Raw genomic sequence first — 22279 nt, 5'->3', positions numbered from 1 at the left:
TACGGTCCTGACGGGGCTCCGTCTTTGTTGGAATCACTGTCGTCCAGATCGGCCTGGTAAAATTCGGGGGAATCGTTGTGGAGGATCACACAAGCGGACATCCAATGTGTGATCTTTTCCATTGTCCGAGCCGAGCTGAGGGCTTTGCAAAGTCCTTGCAAGCTTTGAGACTGGCCTCTGAGGACTCCGATGCGGTGTTTGATGCACACACAAGCTGAGCTGAGATGGCGGTTGGATCGCTTTTGGGGTTGGGGCGGACGTGTGAAGGCTGGTGCCACGTCCGACTCCGCCGGAAATCCCGGCTCGGCCCCCAGGTACCATCCTGGGGTGGAAAGCGCGCTCTCGTCGAGCTTGAGCTCCGTGTTTTCCCAGAGCCGGGTAGCGTGGCAACAACCTGGCGAGGTAGGGGGCCGTCAGAAAGACGGATCAGGAAAATGAAATAACCAAAGGAAAACACTCACCAGGGAATCCGGTCATGCAATAAGTGATTTGTCTGTCTTTGTCACAAACTACCAAGGCAGCTAGTATGGAATAGCCCTTGTGTCAGCCTTAGAGTCAACTCAGCTGACCTAAAGTCTGCCTTTTTCTACTTTTTACACATGAATTACTTCATATCTTTTTTCATCTTAAGAGATAACCTTGTTTTGACTTAACATTCTGTTTTCTCATGCAATTTTAAGCCTAGTTACAACTTATCATTTCTTTGTAACTTTACTCTTTCCTTAAGTTCTTGTGTCAGCCTCAGAGTTCCTCCAATTGGGTCCCGCGACTCAATGAATTGTGATTGAGTCCCGCAACTCAATGAATTACAATTGAGTCCCGCGACTCAATGAGAGCTATGGCGCGCATGCGCAGTTGTGACGTGGCAGTGCTACCAGGCGCACCAACCACTTGTACATGTGTAATTATGTAAGCAAACTGTGAAAATTTTTGAAGTCAGGATCTCCCTTGCCTGAGGAGGATTGACAGACTTCAGCACACCAGAACCACACCCCAGATAACCCCATGATTACCACCAAAGAGATTACCACACTCCCAGTATACCTACCGTCACAGGCGCCTAGGATATTGACAGTAAGTAACCTCTTTCACTGAACCTTGTTTATCTCAGAGGTAGAACTCTGTGTCTGCTTGATTTGCTCTTCTTTTGCTGGCCTTTGCCTTGTCCTTGATCACAGGGCCGCCCCTGCTTAACATCATTCTTTTTCTGTGGTTTTTGTAAGAAACAAACCCCATAGCTTTCCCTTCAAAGAACCTTGACTATCCAGAAGGAAGCAAAAAAATTGTGGCTGGATTACACTTGTCTAATCCAGAAGCCCTCCACGTTTCTTTGGTGAGAGGAGGCTGTTGCACTCTCTAGCACAGCTTGGCAGCACTCTTCTAAAGAGGTAGCATTGCCAGTGGACATGCATTCCCACCAGAATAACCTTGAAAATCTGCTTCATCTTGAATCTGCTCAGTCTCTTTCTCTCTCTCTCTCTCTCTCTCTCTTATATTTGTATTTTCTTTATCCAAAGAAATCCAAATATTCCCCCCTTTTCTCTTGTGTCCTGCTGTCACTTTAGAGACTCAGGCTCACACCTTGCAAGAGTAATAATCTTGAGGGACAATGCTTGGTTTGTTGTACAGAGGGAAAAGAGTCCTGTTGATGAAGCCAACACAGTTCTGGAAATTTGTGATGCAAGTGCTTGGCGGCCTTGGGCATCTGGCCATTGGACATACTTTCTACATAAGTACAAACAAACCAACCATAATCAGTCTGGAAGCTAGCTGAAAACCACAGAGAAAAAATGACTTACTTTTCAAGAGATAGGATTGCCTCAATTGTTCTCAAACAGTGTAAGATTACTGCACCTTTGGATATTCGGAAAAAGCAAGCCAACATGCCAACAGAGGCGCCATTACCATACAGTCCCATCCATTTCATAAAGAGGCACAAGTATGTAAATACAGAGGAAAGAGAATAATCAATAGATTCCACAGAGAGAGAGAAAGCATAATGAGACTAGAAATACAAGGTTATTTGTATTCTTCATTATGTAATGAGAAAGTGACACAAGATAGTTGAGAGATGTTGCGTCAAGACCATAGTGTATGACAGTCATGACATAACTGTAGTGAGATGTAATGCTGTACGTAACGAGCTACAACATTTCAATGTCACCATCAATTGTTTGCGGACGGGGCGTTGAGGGACATTTGAGTTGTTTTGGTTGATAGGGTGATCCTTGATTTTGGAAAGGAGACAGAAGTAAAGAACCTGACTTAAATTTCAAACAACCAAGAACCAGAACTGGGAAAAAAAATGTGAGAACAAGCAATGTGACAATGATACTGAAAAGGAAATGAAATAAACAAACCCTGTGGCTATTATAGATGATCAAAGGAGGACAACAAGAATAGTGGACAATAGAAGAGTGTGATAGGCTATGTGGGATTGATAAGATGGTTAGTCGTCGAGAGGATTGAGAAGATCAGTAAATAAATGAAACAAACCCTATAATTATAGGAACAAATCTGACAATGTAAGAATAGAAAATTGAGGACTAGATCTATGACAGGAAACTGAAAAAGAAGGTGGAGTTAGCGTTGAAGATCGGAGGAGCCGTGTCGACAAGAGATCAGAAATGCGGAGGTGCATTTCTCACCAAGTTGGAAGCCAGAAAGGCAGTCCAAGTTAAGGCTTCGCCGGAGCTTGAGTTTGGAGAAGTGATTTGACAATGTAGTCAAGGTACAAAGACTGCCAGATCTTAGTCAATGAATTGGAGCGGATGATCAATCAAGAAGGGAGAGAAGAACGTGGGGATATTGTTGAGAAGAAGATTTGGGTTAAGGATCAATGATCAAAGACGACCGTGGGGAGGCGTGAGTGCTGGAAGTATTGGACAGTTTAGGTTAGGTTTGATGATACCGGTTGTTTCACTGATTCACGGTGTGAGTTGCGCCGCAGAGAGCGCGCAAGCGCACGAGTTTCAACAGGAAGAAATATGGCTGTGACATTCTAAATTCCTGCTTGAAGCACATTTCGTCAAGGCTGAAGAGGTATTCCATATTGTCTGGAGCCTGAGCCAATCGGATGCGAGGAGCCAAGTATCGGTGCTTCTTAATCAAAATCAGGGTGACAATGGTGTCCTCCAAGTCGCTGTTCTCGCTGGAATCAGAATCTTTGTTCAGGGCTGATTTGATGAAGGATGCCCGGATTTAGCCATGGGTGAGCTGGGTCATTTGATTGATTGTTGAAGCGTGTTCCGTGTGTTGAAGCATAGTTGGACAGAGGTGGATGGATGGGTGGGGTGGGTCAGGGTGGTGGTGGTTGGTGAACTGTGCGGAGTGTGAAGTATGAATATTCTGGTTGGGAGTTCTGCCGGATGTGAGGCGCAATTTGGGGGGCTCAAAGCAATGGTGGGCCAATACACTAACGTTATTTGTTAGTGTAGTGTGTTTTAGCCAAAACCAGCTAACAATGACAACATTTTCTGTTATCTTGTTTTTTGTGTTGCTAACAATACAGGAACTTGCCCAGGAAATAGTGATGGATAACAGCAATAACTGTTATTGTATCCTGTTAGTAGCAATAAAAGGCCTGTTATTGTTGCTATTGCTGTTATTTCCTGTTATTGTTAGTATGGATACTTGTATCTGAGATAACAAATAACATGAATTTGGGAGTCAATAAAATGGCTACACTAACAGTTATTGTCCAATAACGTTAGTGTAGTGCAGTGGCCCATTGCTGCTCAAAGTAACTTTGAATTTTGGCGGGGGGCAAGTCAATATGCAATTTTACTTGCACGCGCGCGCAATTCTACTTTGAATCCCACTAATATGACGCCCCGCGCACATCTGCTGGCGAGAGCCATGCGCAAAAGAGCCGCGGACGAGTCTCAGAAGCGTATGTACTTCAGGGGGCACATCTTGCTTGGTTCATGCGGCTTCATCCGCCCGCCTTGGCGCCCTTGCAGCGCCGAAGTGGGGCCGACTTGTCCAGCGGCTGGAGATAATCTCCCAGTGGCCGCGTTACCTCTCCTACATCAACTCACATTTCTATTACTGATCTTTTATTTCTGTTATCTTTTTTAAGTAAGCTATTCGTTATTCGAAGAAGGAGTAGTCTTCACCTGGCGAGGTCGCTTTGGGACGGGCTCAGCACCGCCGAACAGCCTACCGGATGATCTGGCAGCCGGTGCACTTTGATGGCCAATGGCGAATAAGAATCCGCTGCCCTGGGCGCCGCAAGAACGGGCGTGCGCTCGATCGCGCTCTTGGCTGTGCGTCCAGGGGTGCCCGGGCGCCCCCGCGGCTGGCCTGCAAGCGATGGACGCGACGCGTCGCCGGCTGGGCCTCGAGACATGCAGTGGCTGCAATCACCACATTCCACAGACGTGTACAGTGTGTCGGAAGTGTCCAACGGCCGCGCGGGTTTGTGCGCTTGATGCATGGATCCAAGGTTTGGACCGGGTTCCGGAGAGAGGAGGATCGCCGGCTTGAGGAGCCACGGGATGGAGATGACAGAATAGTACGAGTCGAAGTGGCTTGAGATGTCGTCGAGTGATTCTCTCCCAAGATATGCAGCTGTATGATTCTCATGGTACATAAAATACAAGGTGTTCAGAAGAGCTTCCAGGCGCGAATGGAGAGCATGAAGCTCATGATCGATTGCTTTGAAATCGGCCGAACTCAGGGCAGTGCCGCTTGTAAATGGCGGTGTATTTGCGCGCGCGTCGGAGCGCTTGGTGAAGAGTATCCGAAGCAACTTGATGATTGTGATGGCCGCTTCGGAGGGTGAGAGGCGTTCTCGGCTGAACAAGCGTTCCTCAGAGGTGCGGAGGCGAGGACTAGGATGAGTGTAGGCCGCCGGCAGAGGCTGGGCAAGCTCGAGCTTGGCCAGCCTCCGGCGGCGGCCTATGGTCGTCCGAAACATGTGCACGCAACAGGATCGTGTCCAGGCGGTCTTCATCGACTGGATAACTCCATGAGTCTACCAATCGGTCTGGCGATGGGATCTGAGCGGCGAGCTGGACCAAGCAATATCCAAGCCGTATTGCGTGCGCTCGGCACTCCTCTTATACCGAAGTCGGATTTCATGGACCGTCGGAGTAAGCTGCTGAGCTCATCGCAGCATTCGGCCGTGGCTTCGACGACTATCTTTGCGTGGGCAGGCAGACTCGTCTCAATGAGCAAGCTGCTCGCAGGGTCCTGGAGTATTTGCATGAGTGCGATATGCTTGTGGAAGAGTGGCGAGACACAGTTGCACATCAGCAGAATGGCTTTCGCGATCAGCTGGTGGACTCTGTATTGTTTCAAACTGCCGTAACGGTGGTCATGGTCCTGGGCTTGGTGGTATCGATTGGCGGCAACGGGGGAGAGGGCGCGGATGGATGGAGACAGGGTGTTGCTGAGTCTGGACGTGATCTCGAGGGTATCCCGCAGAGGGACGAGATGTGCCAGGTCGAGGGAGCCCAAGAGGTCTTCGAGCTGGCGGATTAGTGCGGGTAGGGACGCGGTTTGGAGCTGGACGAGGTGCGCTTTCTGGGTGTCGAGGGCATCTGGCCTCCTTCGATTGCCAGTCGACAGATCACCCAAAGGCCTCCAGGTCGGCGCAAACGGGCGGCGATTCCCAGGATTCGTCCATCGATCCGGCGGGATCTCGCAGCCAAGCTGCCCAGCGCCGCGGTAACCAGATCGACATCGGAAAAATCCACACGATTCCTGCCCAGCAAGCATTTGGGACAGTTGGGCACATACGAGCGGTTTCCTGGAAGCTGGCTTCGGGCTCCAGCATCGCTAGGTGTACGCCGAAGAAAGGATAGGCGAGAGGTTTTCGTCACCCGATGAGGCTTGGTGATGTCGATGGAAGACCAGAAGTCGGCACGGAACCAGGCCGACGAAACATTGCTTGATGGCAGCACGGAGCTGAATGGTACTCACAAAAACTCCAAGGCCATCGCCAGCACCCAACAGCACCCAACCGTGCAAAGTCGACTGTAAGAGGTATGAGCTCAATCAGTCACTCTTGAAGTTGCAGGAAGCAGATGCGCGACCTCCCGCGAAGGGCTCCAGATGAGTGTTGCGCGTCACTCTTGGAACGTCTGAAGAAGGATACATACTTAAATCACTCAGGGATCTTGCAAGGGACATTATCCCTGTTGCAATTGACCCATAGACATGTTCATTGTTACATATCAAAGGACAAACAGGTGCACCAATTCGACTTCTATTTTGACCCCTAGAAGGATTATCTCGGACCTGTGAATCGATGCGAATGAGCCTGGCTCAGGTGCGACGACGACGCTGTTAATCACGGAAACAGTATCCATTGTTCGACCTCAGGCGGGCTGGTCATCCCGGCTTATTCTCGCAGCTCGGCTGACATCTAGTTACAAAAACCCTTACAAATGACGACATCCATCAAAAACCCTGCTGGGCCCGCTTTTGTTACATACCGTCCATGGGGAAAAAAGGGCCAGGGGGACGGGACCCATATTTCTGTTAAAAGAAGCTCCCGAGACAGAGCGGCTGACTGTCTCCACTGACTAGTGTCTGTACATACTTCGCATTTATTTTACCAGCCTTCACCGATAACCTTTTCTTCTCGAGTCCGGCATGAACTGATTGAGCGTTCAAAAACCCCCAAAAAAATCCAGATGATTCCCTCACAGTATGCAACAATTTTGGTGGTACTTGTCAATCTTCAAGAGCAGACAATATGCGCGGGAGGCATCCAGAGAATCCGCCGTCAATTCGATTTTTCTAAACTAGCGGGCGGCGGGTTCAAAATGCCCGATTTCGGAGGCGGGGCCAGCGGCGGATTAGGTGGGTGGGGTGCAGGGCTAGGCGGAGGTGGGCTAGGCGGAGGTGGGCTAGGCGGAGGTGGGCTAGGCACGGCAGGCGGTGGCACCGGCGATGCTTCAGACAGTGGAGCAGGAAGTAATTTTGCAAGCTTGTTTAGCGGTGGTCCGGGCGGCGGCATGGCCTTGACCAGCCTTTTTAGCGGCGGCTTGGGAGGCGGAGGCGGCGGATTCGGCAGCGCGCCGGGCGGCGATGGCGTAGATACTTCGTCTTCAACCACAACGGCTTCGACTGATGACTCTGTTAAGAGCAGCGCAGACGTGTCCCCCGCCGACAACAAGAAGAAGAAAAAGCCGGCCAGTAAGCCCAGTACTGCTGGACCTGCTCCACCCGGATGTAAAGCTTATCGCATGATTGGGTGAGCACCTCTCTAGGACGAGACTTCATGTATCCAACTAACCCTTGCATCATTTGCGGCTCCAGTGCTCGAGGTACTACGGAAGGCCCGAGCGGCTCTATTGCGTACAGTGCGTTGGAGAAGAAGATTTTGGGCGCCGTTCCTGGAGGGGCCATAGACGAACTCCAATATGACACGTCTGCCGATTATAGTTACACCGTAACGCAAGGAGCGCAGACCGGCATCAAAATGATAACGACCGAGCTAGCGAAGTGTCCCAATACCCTTTATGCTCTGTTTGGATATTCGAAAGGGGTGAGCCCAAACGTCATACTTATTCTGCCGTCTGTCGCTATACTAACTGCACCTCGACACACAAAAGTCCATGGTTATATCACAAGTCCTGAGCAGCAATAAGATACCTTCAGCCAACATCGCTGCGGTCGTCTTGTACGGAAATCCTTATTTCAAAGCTGGTGCCCGCCAAAACAAATGCAGCGCGGTAAGTTGCGATCGCAAAACAACAACACTCCTCTTTCGATTCCCTCGTGATATACCCTGGCAACTCACTGCATTCTCTCATCCATCCTGGCCACAGAAAACTGGCGCTGGGATCGCAGGGATGATGAGCGTCAAGCTCCCAGAAGATATCGTCGACCGAGTGTTCGACTGCTGCAATACGGGCGATACGATATGCCAGACCGCAGGCACCATCCTCGCCCACTTGTCCTACGGTGATGGAGAACATATGGCTGGAGCATTTGACTTCGTCGTGAAAAATTTGCAGGCCCTTTTGGGCAAAAATTGATCATCAAACCCTCAGGCCGGCTACTGGTGTAGTCATCAACCCTTCGAGCGAACACGAATTCACTGCCATATCCTCTCTACTGCCCTCTCAACAATTATCGATGCCACACTCATATCACCTGCTGAATTCTGGTAGCCTCAATCTATCAAGACAGCGTTTGTGTACATAACTGGTTGCACCTCAACACTTACAAAACATCCAAAAGCCAGGCGCTGTAAATTTATGTTGTTAACTACTTTTCGGCATTTTCAATACTCCGCGTCTGTTTTTTGATGTCGCTAGCGCTAGCCGTGAATTGTTAACCCTCAAGCAAGGCTGTTTTGCATTCTCATTGTGTAAATTTTTGTGTTATTTATGCTCAACTTGATTTTGTTGTACCCCACTCTTAATCTGTTGCTTGCTTTGTGTACATACATATCTATTCATGCATTTGTTCCCAGAATGGTCTTCGGACTTCCTGAATCCTAGTGGTAAGGGCATGCTGCCCCAAAAATAAAACACTTGCTACATCCCACTTTTTGAATTTGAATCGCTCTTGATTCGACTACTAAGTCAGCGAGTTTCGGAAGCATGTGAAATTGAAGAAGTATGTCTCCCTGCTAAAACTCTCTACATGGATTTCCTAATCCTTTCCGCCGACCCAACTTATAATCAATGGGATGTTGCCCCTCGAGGAGATGTTGAGCTCAAATTACTTCAGGAAAGATAAGCCCTTGGGATAAATGATGTGTGGGGGGTATGTCGCAAGTTGTGAAGTGGCCACTGCACGTGTACCCCATTCAACTTCCGACATACTCATCACAGATTATTCATCCCATGGGTCCACCATAATTGTTTTTGAACCTCAGAAAGGAGAGACTCTGCACAATATTGTAGGCCACACTTGGTGTATCACAGCAAGGTAGAGAACTGCGCTGAGAGAAAAAGTGCAACTAGAATGGATGATTGGGCGAATGCCACAATCTAGCACTGTCCTGAACGAATGAATGTAATCACGCAATGTGAGTCCTTTTAAATGCTTTAGATACCAGGGAAGACCGGATAAACTGCCATGGACTGGTATGTAAACAACTGATTCTTGCTGGATTCTCAGCTAAGAGTATTTTTACAGCAGCCATAATAAATCCTCCTGACCAGCTAGTCATCTGAACATAATTTGGTTTGAGAGCAGCAGGCGTGCGGTGGCAGTAAATTTATAGGTAGATAGTAGTGTAACCCCACCGATAGCCTCTGATCTTTGCCCTCGGACTCAACTCTTTCTTAGACAACGACATGTCGTACTCTTATTGATCATTGTCTTTGTCTGGTACTCGGCCGTTGAACTTGTTGTCTAAACGTTATCTACGCAGAATGACTCAAGCGTTCAGCTGCTGCTTGCTGCTGACTCTTCTCGACCCATAGCAGTGCTTCATTGTTGGATCTGTAGAAGATCTAGCAGTTGGCTCACCACCATCCAAGGCGAATATATGTATATATATATAGCTAGCCCAGTGCCCCAACAATCCCCCACCTCACCAAGATAACCCAAACACTTCCTTCCTGCCGCCACTCGCCCCCAGGCCCTCCTTCTACCCAGTCCCACCAACGCTTCTTTGGCATTCCCTTTCCGCCTCTCGCCCCCATCCTATCCCATCTCTTCAGCAGACAGTTCATCCCTAAAAAACAAGCCCTCCAAAACCACTGCGATGAATCAACGAATCTTATTTGGTGAGTGCGAAGGAAATCTGTCCGAGGCCGGAAAACAAGACACTGACTATCTATCTTGATCTCTTGCAGAGAGGCTCATGTCGCTGAGGACCGCTCCTGTTGGGTCCGAGGAGAATCCCCGTCGCTCCCGGTGGCGACGCGTGGGCGTTAGCCGTGCTCGGCAAGCAATGGCGGTAGCTGCGCCAGCCCGGCGGGCCGTTCCGGTGCCCGAGCCCAACCACCCTCGGGCCGCGTCCGGGAAGCCGCATGCCAAGCTTCCCTTCGTGGACGGCCAGGCGAAGGAGATGGCGCACCGCGACTTGCGACGGAAGGCGCTCGGATTGCCGACTGCCCACCCCGCCGGCCCCCGCCATCCAAGGGTCTACACGCTCATCGGCCGAGGCAACCTTGCTCGTCCGTCGGAAAGAGGCACGCCTTCCGTGCCCGCTAGATCTTCACAGGGAGTCCTCCCCCGCAGGAATCCTCGTCCACTCCTCCCAGCCGCATCTGACGTCGGACCATCACGGCGAGAGAGGACACAAGGCCGATCGGACCCCTACCCTTCCAACAGGCCCAGTCGAGCTGGAGCTGCAGCATCCCGGGGAAACTAAATCATGGCAAGTCGCTCGCGAAATCACTCTAACATGCGAGTAATCGGAGTAAGAACGCTGACTTGCGAAACCCCCACAGATCAATCATGACATTCCAATCTCTTCTCGGTCTCTGGTCTTTCTTTTCCAACTTTCCCCGGAAACCTTGTACTTAGTATTTCTTTTCTTTGCATCCGCGCTTGAAATAAGCTATGTTGATATGTATATTTCTTTGTGTGCGGAGGGATTCGCTGGGCTTTGACAGCCCGCGGTCTTGAGTCCCCGGGCACAAGGCTTGCCACGCTCCTGAGGGAGTAACTGCCACCTGATATGGCGGTGAGCAGTGTAAGTTTCGGATGACTTTGTGTAACAACAATCCCCCAGGAAGAGGTTACTTCATGGGTCTTGATGCATGCGATTGAGCCCCCGAACCACCGGTGAGCGGAGAGCTGGTTGGACTGGACATTAGCCAGGTGGACAGGATTCCCTGAAAGCCGAGGATTGTGAGAGTGAGCCCTGGGAGCGGACCGGGGCTGTTTAAAAATGTCCAGCGATGATTAGGAGCCGCCAAGGCCGATGGAGGAACCCTGTAGGCTGTAGCCCTGGGCCCTCCCCCCGTGGATACCCTCCAGCCGAGCGCCCTCTCCTCCGCAATCTGCCCTGCGCACAATGTTCGCAAGAACCACAGCTTCATACATAACACATACCCCAAGAGACAACAAACAGCTTGGGACCGCCGGGCAGTTGCCGTGCGGATATGTATGTGTAAATACATCGACTGTGATATCAACCAAAAATAACCACCCACAAACGTAAGAAAACCGGCCCGAAAGCCCAACCGAAATGCACCACAACTACGGCGCGGGGGTACACAAACGCTTCGGGCACTGGAGTGCGCGCTGGCACAACGCAGATTGGCCCTATGTTTGACAAACTATTACTGTGTATTATGCAGGGAAATACCGATAACCAGGGAGAGAGAGAAAGAGAGAAAGAACAGCTGATGTATGAGATGAGAATAAAGACGTGGATAAGATTACGCAAGACAAATCGATGATTACAAGGGCCGATGCGCCGCAAGCGGCGGTGCAGACCGAACGGGGGCCGACGGGCGCAACGGAAGCGCAAAGGAGGAGGTGAGGGGAGCCCGGGGTGTTGTGTGTCGGGTCGCCGGCGCCGAAAAAAAAGCCTCGAGGCGCGGCCCGTCGCCCGGTACGGACGCGGCCCGAGAGGACCCTCGGACAGTCCTGTGGGGACGCTTGATTTGAGTCTGCTTCGACGAGATAGCCCATTTCGACATGATGAAGAAACCGACCTTCCTTGGGCTGCACGCCACGAAACTGGTCATCCATCCCCTCCGCCCACACCTCTTCCGCTGGCGCTACTACACACACACAATACATATACACACGACCAACATCCACAAAAAACAACATGAATCCCGGGGCCTTGTTCCTCGTCTTCCTTGCTCCCCCTGCCAAAAACACCCCGTCAACTTTGTTAACTCGCCGAAGCACACACGCCGGAAAAGAAAGAGACCGGACTGACCAGCAGAAACGAACAAGCGCCCGGCCGCGTCTCCCGCCCCCTCCGCACAGAAAAGAAAAGGCAATACAAGGGTGTCGAGTGGACGATAAACGAGAGAGAGAGGCAGAAGAGAGTGAAGGAAGCGAGCGAAAGGAGGACAAAGAGGGAGGAGAAGCAGACGGGGGGGGAATTAGGAGGAGGGGGAGGGATGGAGGCGGGTCCAGCAGGAGAAATGGAAGGCCTTTCCGTCGCCGGTGAGGACGACATTAGCGAGTGTTTGCCTGCGATTTGTGGACGAAGCAGTGGTGGAAGGGGGGGGAAGAGCGGGCGGGGGAAGGGGGCGGTTGGAGTCGGAGAGCGGGGGCGAGGACGGGGGCCGGCTGGCGGAGGATGGGCCGGCGGCAAGGTCCAGGTCGGTGGCGGGGCCGAGAGGGGGGCGGGGCTCGGGCTGGGGCGGATGGACGGGGAGGGGGGCGAAGGCGACGCCGAGCTGGGTGCGGCAGGCCTTCTCGAAGGGCGGGGTGGAGGCGAAGCTACTCCGGTCAGGCAGCACAGGGGTAGACTGGGAGTGGACGAGAGGGTGATGAGGGGGATGGTGGGGGGAGGAGAAGGTGCGTAAGGGGGAGCCGGCGGGGAAGGGCTTGGGGGCGATGCGGGCGGGCGAGGGTGTTGGAGAGGGCGGCGACGGATGGTGGTGGTTGGTGTTGATCATCGACAGCGGGGCGCGGGGCGGGGGGCCGAGGAGGAAGGGCGAGGAGGGGTGGCGGAGCAGATGGTTGGGATGGCTCGGGTGCGGATTCCGGTTCAGGAACGAGTCGCCCAAGCTCGAGTCTTGGCCGAGATCGAATTGGCCCAGATGGTGGGGGTGATGGGGATGGCGGTTGAAGGTGGATGGCGAGAGGGAAGTGGACGAGCCCTGGAACGGCTGCTCGACTTCCTTGCCCTTGATGGACTGCTTGCGAAGCGGCGTCACCGAAGCTACGGGTAGACCCAGCTTCTCGATCAGCTGCAGGCGCTCCGGATGGTTCATCTCCCCCTCCTCGTCCTCCTCTTCCTGCTCTTGACAGTCGTTGTTTTCCGGGCTGTCTGATGCGGCGGATGACCGATGATGAGCCGAGACGAGGATCGGTTTCTGGCACTTGAAGCAGCTCAAATTGACCGGCCGGATTCCTTTCTGCTTGGCTTTGGCCAGCCGGTCGACATGCTCGAACAAGTCTTCATCGATCAACCGCCCGGTGACCTCGAGCACATTGCCTTCGAAGCGGTAGGTGTCCATGATCATCAGGATGATCGAGCGGAACTCGTTCGACGGGATGCTCCCGCTCTTCGACTCGACCGTCGAGAGATTGGTGGATGAGCATTCGATCAGTCTTCGCACCAGGTTCGAAAACGAGATCCGATGGGAGGAGGTGGTTCGCGAGATCAGGAGGGAGACGATTGACGGCAACAGTCCCTGGAAGCTGGCGATCGCGTTCAGGGCGGCGTCCTTTTCAGGGTCGACGGGAGAAGCTTGATCGACTAGCTCTCCACTAGCTCGATGTTGAGAGGGCAATCGGGGAGGCAGCAGGGGAGCACACGATTGGGTACACTGGACGGTAGTCGACAGCAGGTAAAACCAACAATCTTCGCCGCTCAGTCCGTCCTGGGGATTCCGTGTCCGCTCCACACAGATCTCTGCGGCAGTATGCGCGCATCGGGTCAACTGGGAGACACACGATTCGAGGGTCTTAGATTGCGAACCAGAAGGATCATCACCATCCTCATCATTGGTCGCCACCCATTTGGCGATGCACGAGGCCTGCGATTTCAGGATGATGTCGAGCTCTTCGAACGTCGCTCGAGTCCTTCCGGCCTGGTCGAGCTGCCAAACAAGCGCATCGTAGATTTGCTCCTCGCGACAAATCCTGACGATGTCTGAGGTATGATCGGCGAGGAAGGGTTGTTCGGATTTGAGATAGTCGAGCACATGGTTCGGATCAAGCTTTCCCAAGAGGCCGACGTAGCGTATCCGAATCGCAGCATACAAGTCAGGCTTGATGGCCAGAGGCTTTTTGAACACGGCTTCGGCCTGGAATGCGTCATTTGGATCGAGCTCAGTCGGTTCTAGCAGCGTTCGCAGATACCTGAACTGGTTGAACATATCCCCGATGCTTTCGACCACTTCAAGATGAGTCTGCGGACTGAACTTGTGGATCAAGCAGACTGTCTGGGGGACATTGATCTCGATCAACTGATTGATCGAATTCAACAGGACCTGGACAACCTTGACTTCGACACGCTCATCCTTATCAGTGGTCGCAGCCGTCTTGGATGACTTGATCTTCCGAAGCGTGTTCGACAGTTGATCGAAGATCGCAAGGTCGAGGTCCTCCAGATTCTTCAGCTGCGAATAGACGACGTCGACCCACATCTCCCTCTGGGTGTAGACCGACGTAAGAATCTTCCAAAAGCCGGCCTCCTTGAAGCGCTCCAACAAGTCTCCCGCCCCGGTCTCGACATCCGGCGGCGTGTACACGGAGAGCAGAAACTCGACTGCCAGCTGGCGGTCCTCGGTCGTGCTGCGGTCGTCATCAGACGAAAGCCCGATGAGGATCGAGTGCAAGGTCGAGTTGGGCAGGGAGAGGAACTGGGAATATTTGGGCAAGTTTCTGGCGATGAAGATGTAGACGAACGTGCGATCGCCGGCGCTGAATTCGGGGTCGCCGGAGGTAACTTCCAGGAGCAGCGTGATGATCAGCTGCCTGTCAATCCGTTTCTCGCACTCCCGCTCAGGATACTCATGCAGCCACGAGTCTTCGAACGCAATATCCAAGGTGTCCAACATGGCTTCCGAATCGAGGCTCAATAGCATCCTCAGATAGGGATAGGTGGGCTCTTGCTGTCCCTCCTCAGTAGTCAAGATGAGCTTTCCATCCGGCTGGGGCCAATGCATCGATTTGCCCGAAAACAAGAACTGATAGACGTCCGATTTAGCTCGCGAGGCTCTCGAGTTTTCGTACGGGATCTTGTTCGGATAGGACAATCCACTCAAGATAGTGGAGAGGTAGGGGAATATCTTGTATGCGATCGGCACAAGCCCCTCGATCCGATCCTCGGCCTTCAGCGGATGATCAGGCCCGAAATCAGAAGGGTTGAAGATGTTCGAATCTTCGCAGTACTGTTGGATCCTCTGTCGACCAGCATGGATGGATTTGATGAGATGGAGGAACTCGACGATCGGCCCGACAAAGTCGTTCATCGCTTCGGTGTAGATATACACCAATGCGTCGTGCAGCATCTCGCGCGAACAGATGGCCAGGGCTTGGTTGATGTCCAGACAGGCCGGATCGACGCGCCGGATGATCTGGTCGATGAGCTCGAACTGCTTGCGGTCTTCGTGCAGGCCGATCAAGCCCTGGGTGACGGCCGTCGGCAGGGTGCTGATGTCCGAGCTCAGGATGAACGGCTCGAGTTGGAGGAAGAAGATGGTCTGGATGCCGTGCTCCTGATACTGCTCGAACATTTCCTCAAAGATGAAGTCCATCTCGCCGATCGCGATGCACGCCTTGGCGCAGCTCCGGACCAGCCCCTCGAACAGTTCCGTCCGATCAACCCCACGGCCGTCGAGATCGAAATGCGTATCATCCTCCATCCGACGGTCCGAGAACACATACTCCAACGACGCGCGCATGATCTCGATCACTTTTGGCTTCACTATCGCCTTCCGCGCCGAGTCCTCACTGGGCAGGCCGATGGTCTCGAGATCGGCCCGTCCAATCCAATACGACGTCGTCAGGTCGATCGCTTCGGTCAAGGCCCCGACCTCGACTAATTCTAGGATTTGCTCGGCCCAGGAAACTACCATGCCCAGCCGGAGATCATCGGTTGTCTGAGACGCACCACACCACCCTTTCAATCAACAAAGAATCCATCTAAACATCCGGGGAAAAAAAGTGGTAGGATTGGGGGGAGTGACGGGGTGATGGGAAAGGGACCTATTTGCGGCAGACTGGATGGCTTTTGGATTGACGGAAGGAAGAGAGGAACTTACGAGGAGGAAGATTTTGCCCTTGTAGGCTTTGAAGCTGCCGGCCACCGAGCCGCCCACAGAGAGATCGGAGTCGATTTCCGAAGCCGAGAAGTTGGGCGGAGTGGCGAGCGGGTTGGCGTGGCTTTGATTGAGCGCGGTTTCTTTGAAGATGTTCAGGCGGACGACGCCGCGTAGGTCGATTGGCTCGAGCCCGGTGCGCTGCCAGATCTGAGTGTCAATCACCTCGAAATGGGTGGACGTCAAAACACAAATAATCTGTAGGCGCGATCGTCGTTAGCTTGGTGAAAAACGTGAGGAGCCATTTCGGTTTTTATCGGGGGAGAACTTACTCTCCAGCTGAGCCATTGGATAGCCAGGACGTTGGAGCTACAGCTCCATTTTTTGCCTTCGACGAACCTCAAGCTGGGGAAGTTACCCTCCAACCTGCGAGTAAACCCTTTCAAGAAGCTGTCTTTGGCGAGATTATCGGGCGGACGAGACGCAGAATGGTCGGAGATCACGGTGACGAATCTGACCGTCTTGCCCCAGGAGAACGCCAACAGGGGGTCCATCCCGACCCCGCCCTCGTTGCGCAGCTGAGCGCTCTGAGTTGGCGGGGGTCCGGCGGGGTCGGATGGCCGAGTCTTCTTGGGCCCCGAGGCTTCCTTGACCGTCGAGCTTGGGAACCAACTCAAGCTCCCAATGAGCCCGGTTTGGTTCGGATCGGAGCCCGTTCGCATGCATCTCCAGCACGTCCTCGGTGTCGGTTTGAGCGCCACAATGATCAGTTTACTTGAGGTCAGCAGCGCCACCAGGCCATGATGATCTGTGGGATGCGGGGTCGGCCCAAGGGGCAGTGGTAAGGCGCCAAAGATCTTGGTCGATTTACGCGACTTGGGCGCTCCAATAGACGCGCTGTTGACCGAGAAATCCGAAAACTGTCGGCTGTGACCGGCGCCGGTAGGGGTGTCTATTATTTGGTTACCCAGGCCATTTTGGGGGGCTATCGTGCCCTGATCGGGATACTTGCCCAAAATCCGAATCACATCGGTGGATGCCAAGCCGAGGACCTGTCCCAGGGCGTGGTAGAAAGCCAAGCCGGTCTCGTCGGCAGAAACAATGGCGGTGTGGCGGAGGCCGATGAAGTCGATGTGGATGATCCGGTTTCCGAGCAGGTGACCCTCGGACCTTCCTTCCTGGACCAGTCGCAGACTCGTCGGGAGCACTGTCCGGGTCGGCGGGCTGGGCTTGGCAAGGTCGTAGAGATAGATGTGGCCCATGATGTGTCCGACGGCAACGAAGGTATGGTCGTGGGAAATCGCGAGCGCCGAAACAGCTCCTGCATCTCTAACTAAAAACCCCGTCAATGCTCAGTAGCCAAAAAGCAAGAAGCTTGGAGACGGTCTCATGCTTACCGACCGCGTCGCTGCCCAGCACGCATTTTAGATTGGAGGCGTAGTCGAAGACCATCGCCCAGCCCTTGGCTGTGCCCACGACGATGACCCCGCTAGTGGCGATGGCCGTGGGCAGGCCGAGAAGCGTGTTGGAGGGGGAGTTGGCGGGGGAGACGGCGGTGGAGGGGAGGAGTCTTCTGGGGCGTGAGTAGATCTTCTGGGTGATTCTGCGCAGGGAGGCCCATCTGAATATCCCGCTGGCCGAGACTTCCTGGGCGTCGGGCTCGATGATGATCGAGGGGCTCTGCAGCCCGTTTGAGTATGTTGAGGGGTTGCGGTCGACGATCGAGGGGCTGGGCGAGTACGGCTGCTCTGATTGGTGTCTGAAGCGGGGCGAACAACGGTCGTCGTAGGAGTGGTAGGATGCCAGGGTTGATGAGGACACGCATCTGTGGTTGGGTAGTTGGAGGGACGCAGGCGAGTTGTTGGCTGTTGAGGATGGGTGGAGTGATCTTAGTCGAGAGAAGTGCGAGTTTTGGGGGCGCAGCTTGTTGGTAAACCACAGGTTTGAGGAGGTGTTTGAGCCGGTGATCGAGTGGGAGGGCGTGATCGAGCTGGACCTTCGGTTAAATCCGATCCGTTGGGATATGCTCGTGCTTGGACTTGAGCTTGGCGAGGGATCCTTTCGGTGTGATCCGGGGGTTTGCGGGTCACGAGATTTCGGGGCGCGACATAGGAAATGCAAGTATCAATTCAAGCGATCAAACTCAGGCGTATCTGAATGCCAATGTACTAACGTTGGGTGGAACGACGACAGGAGGCGATACCGGCGACTGGTTGCTGGCTTGAGGGAGGTGATTGCTTGGGATGATCGAGGGTTTTACGGAGCCCTCGTCGGACTCGGTGAGCTCGATGAAGGACTCGAGCACTGGGTGGTCCTGGCCGTTGGTCTTTGTGTCCGGCAGGATGATCGATGGGTGTGTGGACTGGTCCTCGTGCGTTGAGGTCGGCTGCTGGTGATGACGCAGTTGGTTTGAGTGGAGGATCTCGTCGAGTTTTGTTGCGTAGTCTTTCTGGTCTTCGTCATCATCCTCATCCTCGTCGAACAGCTTGACGTCTTGGCCGTCATAGATAAATTCTTCTTCGTCTTCTTCTTCTTGGCCAGTTTCTTTGTCCGTTGACTGGCCTGGTGTCTGCTGCTGCTGCTGCTGCTGCTGGCTGCCGAAGATGTCCTGGAAGCGCTGTTCGAAGCTCTTGCTGTTTTCCTCGAGCGCGCTGTTCCTGAGACTGTGGAACTCCTGCTCGGATGGTGTTGGGGAGGCCATCGTCTTCCCTGGGGATGGTCTTCGTGTTTTGCTTTGCTGGGGTCGTTCCGCCGGCTGAGTGCCAGCCAGCCGGCTTAGCTAAGCAGCACCCCCTGGCTGCGCACTGCGCACACACCAACACCCCACCCTCCCCAGGAAGGAGGTGTAACACATCCAAGATGGCCATTAACATATGTACATACAACCAAACCAGACACCAGCATTTCTAGGTTAAAATCACAGCTCCTTACAATCCACTTAGCAATGAATTGAAAAAAACAAGTATAAAAAGTTGTTCACCTCAAAAGCGTTCTTTTATAAAAACAATTGCTCTCCTTTTATGAAAAAAAAATGATCTCCTGTTTAGACAACTGAAGCATGCATCATGGCCAGCCGCGGAGGTTTTACAAGCGGTGCGGGGCGCGAGAGGGGATCTACGAGGCGGCGCTGCTCGCGTCCGTTTCCGTCGAGTCGGGTCCGGGCGCGGCGGCGGCGGCGGGGGAGCCGAGGAAGCCGACCGCCGTCCGGGCGGCGGCGAGGTGCTGGGCGGGCAGGAAGGCGCCTGCGGGGATGACGGGCTCGCGGGACTGCTTGGTGCGGGTGCGACCCTCGAAGACTTGGCGCTCGATGCGCAGCCGGTTCTCGATCATCCGCATCTGTCCCCCCACACCCCAAGATCAGCTGCCCCGTTGTGCTGAGGAGGAGGAGGCATGGGACGTGCCTTGGGCCAGGTCGCCCGGCGGCCCACATCAATCATCCGCGAAAGCTCCGCACGGCTCGGGTCTTCCAGGATCGTCACTAGGTCCTTCAGCCGGCTGTGCGGCCAGATCGTCACCGTGCCCTCGAACCTTTGCAGGAACACGGCCGTGAACGTCTGCCCGCCGAACTCGGCCGGCAGCAGCTCGAGGTCGCGGATGACCTGTGCGGATGTCGCATGAGCATTCAGTGTGCAAGGGTTGCAGACGCGATCACGCACTCGGAGGTTCTTCACCAGCTCGATCTTCATGTACTGTTCCAGGGCGCTCAGAAGGAAGCCGCCCCGCCAGCCTTGGCCCTTCCGATGGACTACGGGCTGCCCGGGGGCGCCGCGCGGCTGGAAGAAGAACAGGTGGACATGGGGATTGACCTGAGAGACGATCGAGAAGCTGGTGTTGAAATACTACGTGCGTATGCGCCCAACAATGATCACTCAGCGTGCAAGCGTTTCTGTCTGAGAGAACGCCGGGCCAGACCCCACTCACGATGTGCAGGCTTTCCAACGGCACGTCGACTCGCAAGCTCCCATCCTTGTGTTTCCCCTGGAGCCGCCACGGCCTCACCCTCCCATCCTTCTTCTTTTCTAGGAGGACCACTGGATTCATCACCAATGGGACCGCAGCCGATGCCAGGATCGCACTGAAGATCACACAGTTGGGCGCAGTGATGTAGTTCAGCAGCGTCGTCGGCGAATGAAGGTCGTGCTTGAGGGCGAGACGAGAGCGTCAGCTGTGTCATCTGTGTCAACTCCATTGCATCCTTACAGGGATGACCGAGACATTCAATATCCGTCCAGTTCGCTCGTAAGCCTCGAGGAACGTCATAGAGCCCATAGTAAAGAAACACGACTGTTCGGATGCGCTTCAGTTTTCGGGCGAGGTGTCATGACGAAGAGCGAACCATTAACCGACCTTTTTGGCCCAAATCACGGTATCGAATCGTGCACCGGTCCGGATCATTCTTGGCAGCCAAACCTTGGATAGACTCGCAAACAGACTCAGCACCACACGCAGTTGGCAAAAGGTCCGAACGGGGCTGAGTAGCTGATGTACCTGGATCGGCTCCTCTGCCCCGGTGATCATATCGGCCAGCTCCGGGACCAAGATCCGACCCAGCTCCTCGTCGGTCCGCGTGCACAAAAGGGCAGCAACTAAAGCCCACACAGCAATCAGTATCCCCGCCCCCGTTAAGCTGATCTGAGGACAGACCAAGTGAGCCGGCCGATGCCCCGGTGATGACGGTCGGCAGAAGCCTCGCATCGACCAATGCTTTGATGACCCCCAGATGATCTGCAATATTCAATGTGAAACCATCCAGTCCATCTTTAGAATCAGACAGGAAGCTGTGCATGCACCAAGAATGAAACTCACAATAGCCAAAAGTCCCTCCTCCGCTTAAGCATAACGCAGATGTCCCGAGGTTCTTGGCTGTCCTCCGGAAGAAGACTGTTTTCTCGTGCGCCGTAATCAGCGGCGTATCTCTCAAGTAGATGATTGATTTTTCGACTGAAGCCCAGTAAACGTAAATAGTTGAATGTTTGTATCACTGCTTTTCCGATTTATTTTCGAGAGAAGATGATGGAAAACGCGTTGAGCTGACCTTCCTCGACGTAATTTTCGATCAAGTTCTTCGTGCCTTTAGAAGTCCCCCAAAGCGCAGGGGTAAGTGAGGTTGTCAATACCCCCATGGAGGGGTAAAGAAGAAGAACAACTGGACGCACCGAGATGGGTTTGAGAGTAGAGCCGCAAGGATTCTATGCCGGCGAAGTTAGCGCGCAGACAGACCTCAAGCACGTCCTTGACACCCTCGGCATTGTCGTTGAGCCGGGATTGCTCCAGACTGACGAGCACCTTGCGGACAGAGCTCGAGTCGTAGTATGCGTTGGAGGAGTGCTTTTTCCACGGCTCGAATCCCTTCGAAGCGCCGCCGCAATCCTCAGCCTCAGCCAAACTATCTCCCCCTCTCGAAACGAGCCTGTGCATCGGGTGGAGCAGCACTTACCAGCAGTTCGTCCAGCTCTAGCGCGGTTTGTTTCCACTCCTCGTAGGTCGCAGCGGCCGCGAGCTTCCGGCGTAATCTGCCTTCGAGGCCCCTGTCTACATTTTGCAGATCAGAAAGTGAGCCGGGGCTGCTGTACCCTTTCATCGTGCAACGCAGCTGCACACATACAGGAGACGACGACTTCGAACAGAGTGACGATCTGTCTGACGGAGACGTACACCAGAAGCTCGCACAAGGACGCCAGACCGATGACGATCTGGAGACCCATGCCAGCCAGAGTGTCAGGATCGAGTAGAGGTAGCTCGGGTGGTGGGCGGAGATAGGATTGGACGCATGGTGGGCGGAGATAGGATTGGACGCACCAGGAGCGGCAATCGGAAGAGGTGGTACGCCCAGCCCTCCCTGACCACGTCCTTACGAGGCCTGAATGTCCTGGTTCGCTTGCAAGAGCACGGCGTCGAGCTTCGTCGACGCGGAGGAACGCGTTGCGTTGGCGAGGGCAATCTGATGGTAAGTACATACAGCGAGTGGGTCGTTCAGGAAGGGAATGCTTGAAAGTCAATGGTGGTGTGTGTCCATCCGAATGAGGGCCAAGCAGAGATGGGCCTACAGCTGGTTGTACCGGTTCGATGGGCCCGATCGGTCCGGCTGAGCCGGGAGGTCAGGCTGGCCCGAGAGATCGGCATCCTGAGTTTCATGGGCCAGGGCTTGCCGGAAGACCTCGATGTCGGCATCCTTGTACCACCTGCCGTGGCCGGTCAGAAGAAGCCGCGAGAGTCAGTGGGACCGGCCCCGCATACATCCCGTCGCCACTCAACCGGAACACTCAACTTCATCTTGAACTCCTCGCATCCCCAGTCGGATACACCCTTCGGTGCATGCGGGCGGTCGGGATCGAGGGCCCCATACGGCCCATGCTCCGCTGTTGTCGGGCGGGTGGCAGACATGCTGAGTGTTCGAAAGATTCAGAAGCCCTGGCCCGCGTGAGTTTGCCGATCCCTGCGTATGTTGGTTTGGT

At 54.0% G+C, this 22279-nt stretch overlaps 5 protein-coding genes across 5 annotated transcripts; 2 read left to right on the top strand and 3 right to left on the bottom strand.

Moving 5' to 3' along the window:
* Window positions 1-4114: 4114 nt before the first annotated feature.
* Window positions 4115-6482, bottom strand: PtA15_12A130 (uncharacterized protein; the record flags this gene model as incomplete). Its single annotated transcript, XM_053161709.1, has 4 exons — window positions 4115-4902; window positions 4983-5784; window positions 5929-5982; window positions 6444-6482. The coding sequence occupies 4 exons, from the start codon at window positions 6480-6482 to the stop codon at window positions 4115-4117; spliced, it is 1683 nt and encodes a 560-aa protein (XP_053025699.1).
* Window positions 6483-6644: 162 nt separating this feature from the next.
* PtA15_12A129 (uncharacterized protein) lies at window positions 6645-7994 on the top strand (the record flags this gene model as incomplete). The annotated part of the gene is made up of 4 exons (XM_053161707.1): window positions 6645-7207; window positions 7273-7501; window positions 7569-7688; window positions 7785-7994. 4 exons carry the CDS (start codon window positions 6645-6647, stop codon window positions 7992-7994), a joined length of 1122 nt encoding a protein of 373 aa, XP_053025698.1.
* A 1685-nt stretch (window positions 7995-9679) lies between these two features.
* Window positions 9680-10291, top strand: PtA15_12A128 (uncharacterized protein; the record flags this gene model as incomplete). The annotated part of the gene is made up of 2 exons (XM_053161706.1): window positions 9680-9701; window positions 9771-10291. 2 exons carry the CDS (start codon window positions 9680-9682, stop codon window positions 10289-10291), a joined length of 543 nt encoding a protein of 180 aa, XP_053025697.1.
* Window positions 10292-10661: 370 nt separating this feature from the next.
* On the bottom strand, window positions 10662-12509 carry PtA15_12A127 (uncharacterized protein; the record flags this gene model as incomplete). Its single annotated transcript, XM_053161705.1, has 3 exons — window positions 10662-10757; window positions 11332-11595; window positions 12060-12509. 3 exons carry the CDS (start codon window positions 12507-12509, stop codon window positions 10662-10664), a joined length of 810 nt encoding a protein of 269 aa, XP_053025696.1.
* Window positions 12510-12601: 92 nt separating this feature from the next.
* PtA15_12A126 (uncharacterized protein) lies at window positions 12602-22208 on the bottom strand (the record flags this gene model as incomplete). The annotated part of the gene is made up of 22 exons (XM_053161704.1): window positions 12602-12749; window positions 12901-15665; window positions 15828-16082; window positions 16157-17157; window positions 17222-17882; window positions 17998-18309; window positions 19080-19160; window positions 19226-19423; window positions 19481-19663; window positions 19746-19964; window positions 20025-20108; window positions 20172-20234; window positions 20313-20410; window positions 20469-20549; window positions 20631-20765; window positions 20860-20895; window positions 20981-21173; window positions 21262-21356; window positions 21430-21517; window positions 21624-21765; window positions 21872-22006; window positions 22093-22208. 22 exons carry the CDS (start codon window positions 22206-22208, stop codon window positions 12602-12604), a joined length of 7089 nt encoding a protein of 2362 aa, XP_053025695.1.
* Window positions 22209-22279: the final 71 nt, after the last annotated feature.

Source organism: Puccinia triticina, chromosome 12A, assembly GCF_026914185.1.
Source record: "Puccinia triticina chromosome 12A, complete sequence".
Lineage (NCBI taxonomy): Eukaryota > Fungi > Basidiomycota > Pucciniomycetes > Pucciniales > Pucciniaceae > Puccinia > Puccinia triticina.
The sequence above is the reverse complement of the archived record's forward strand: the minus strand, read 5'-3'. Positions and strand labels throughout refer to the sequence as shown.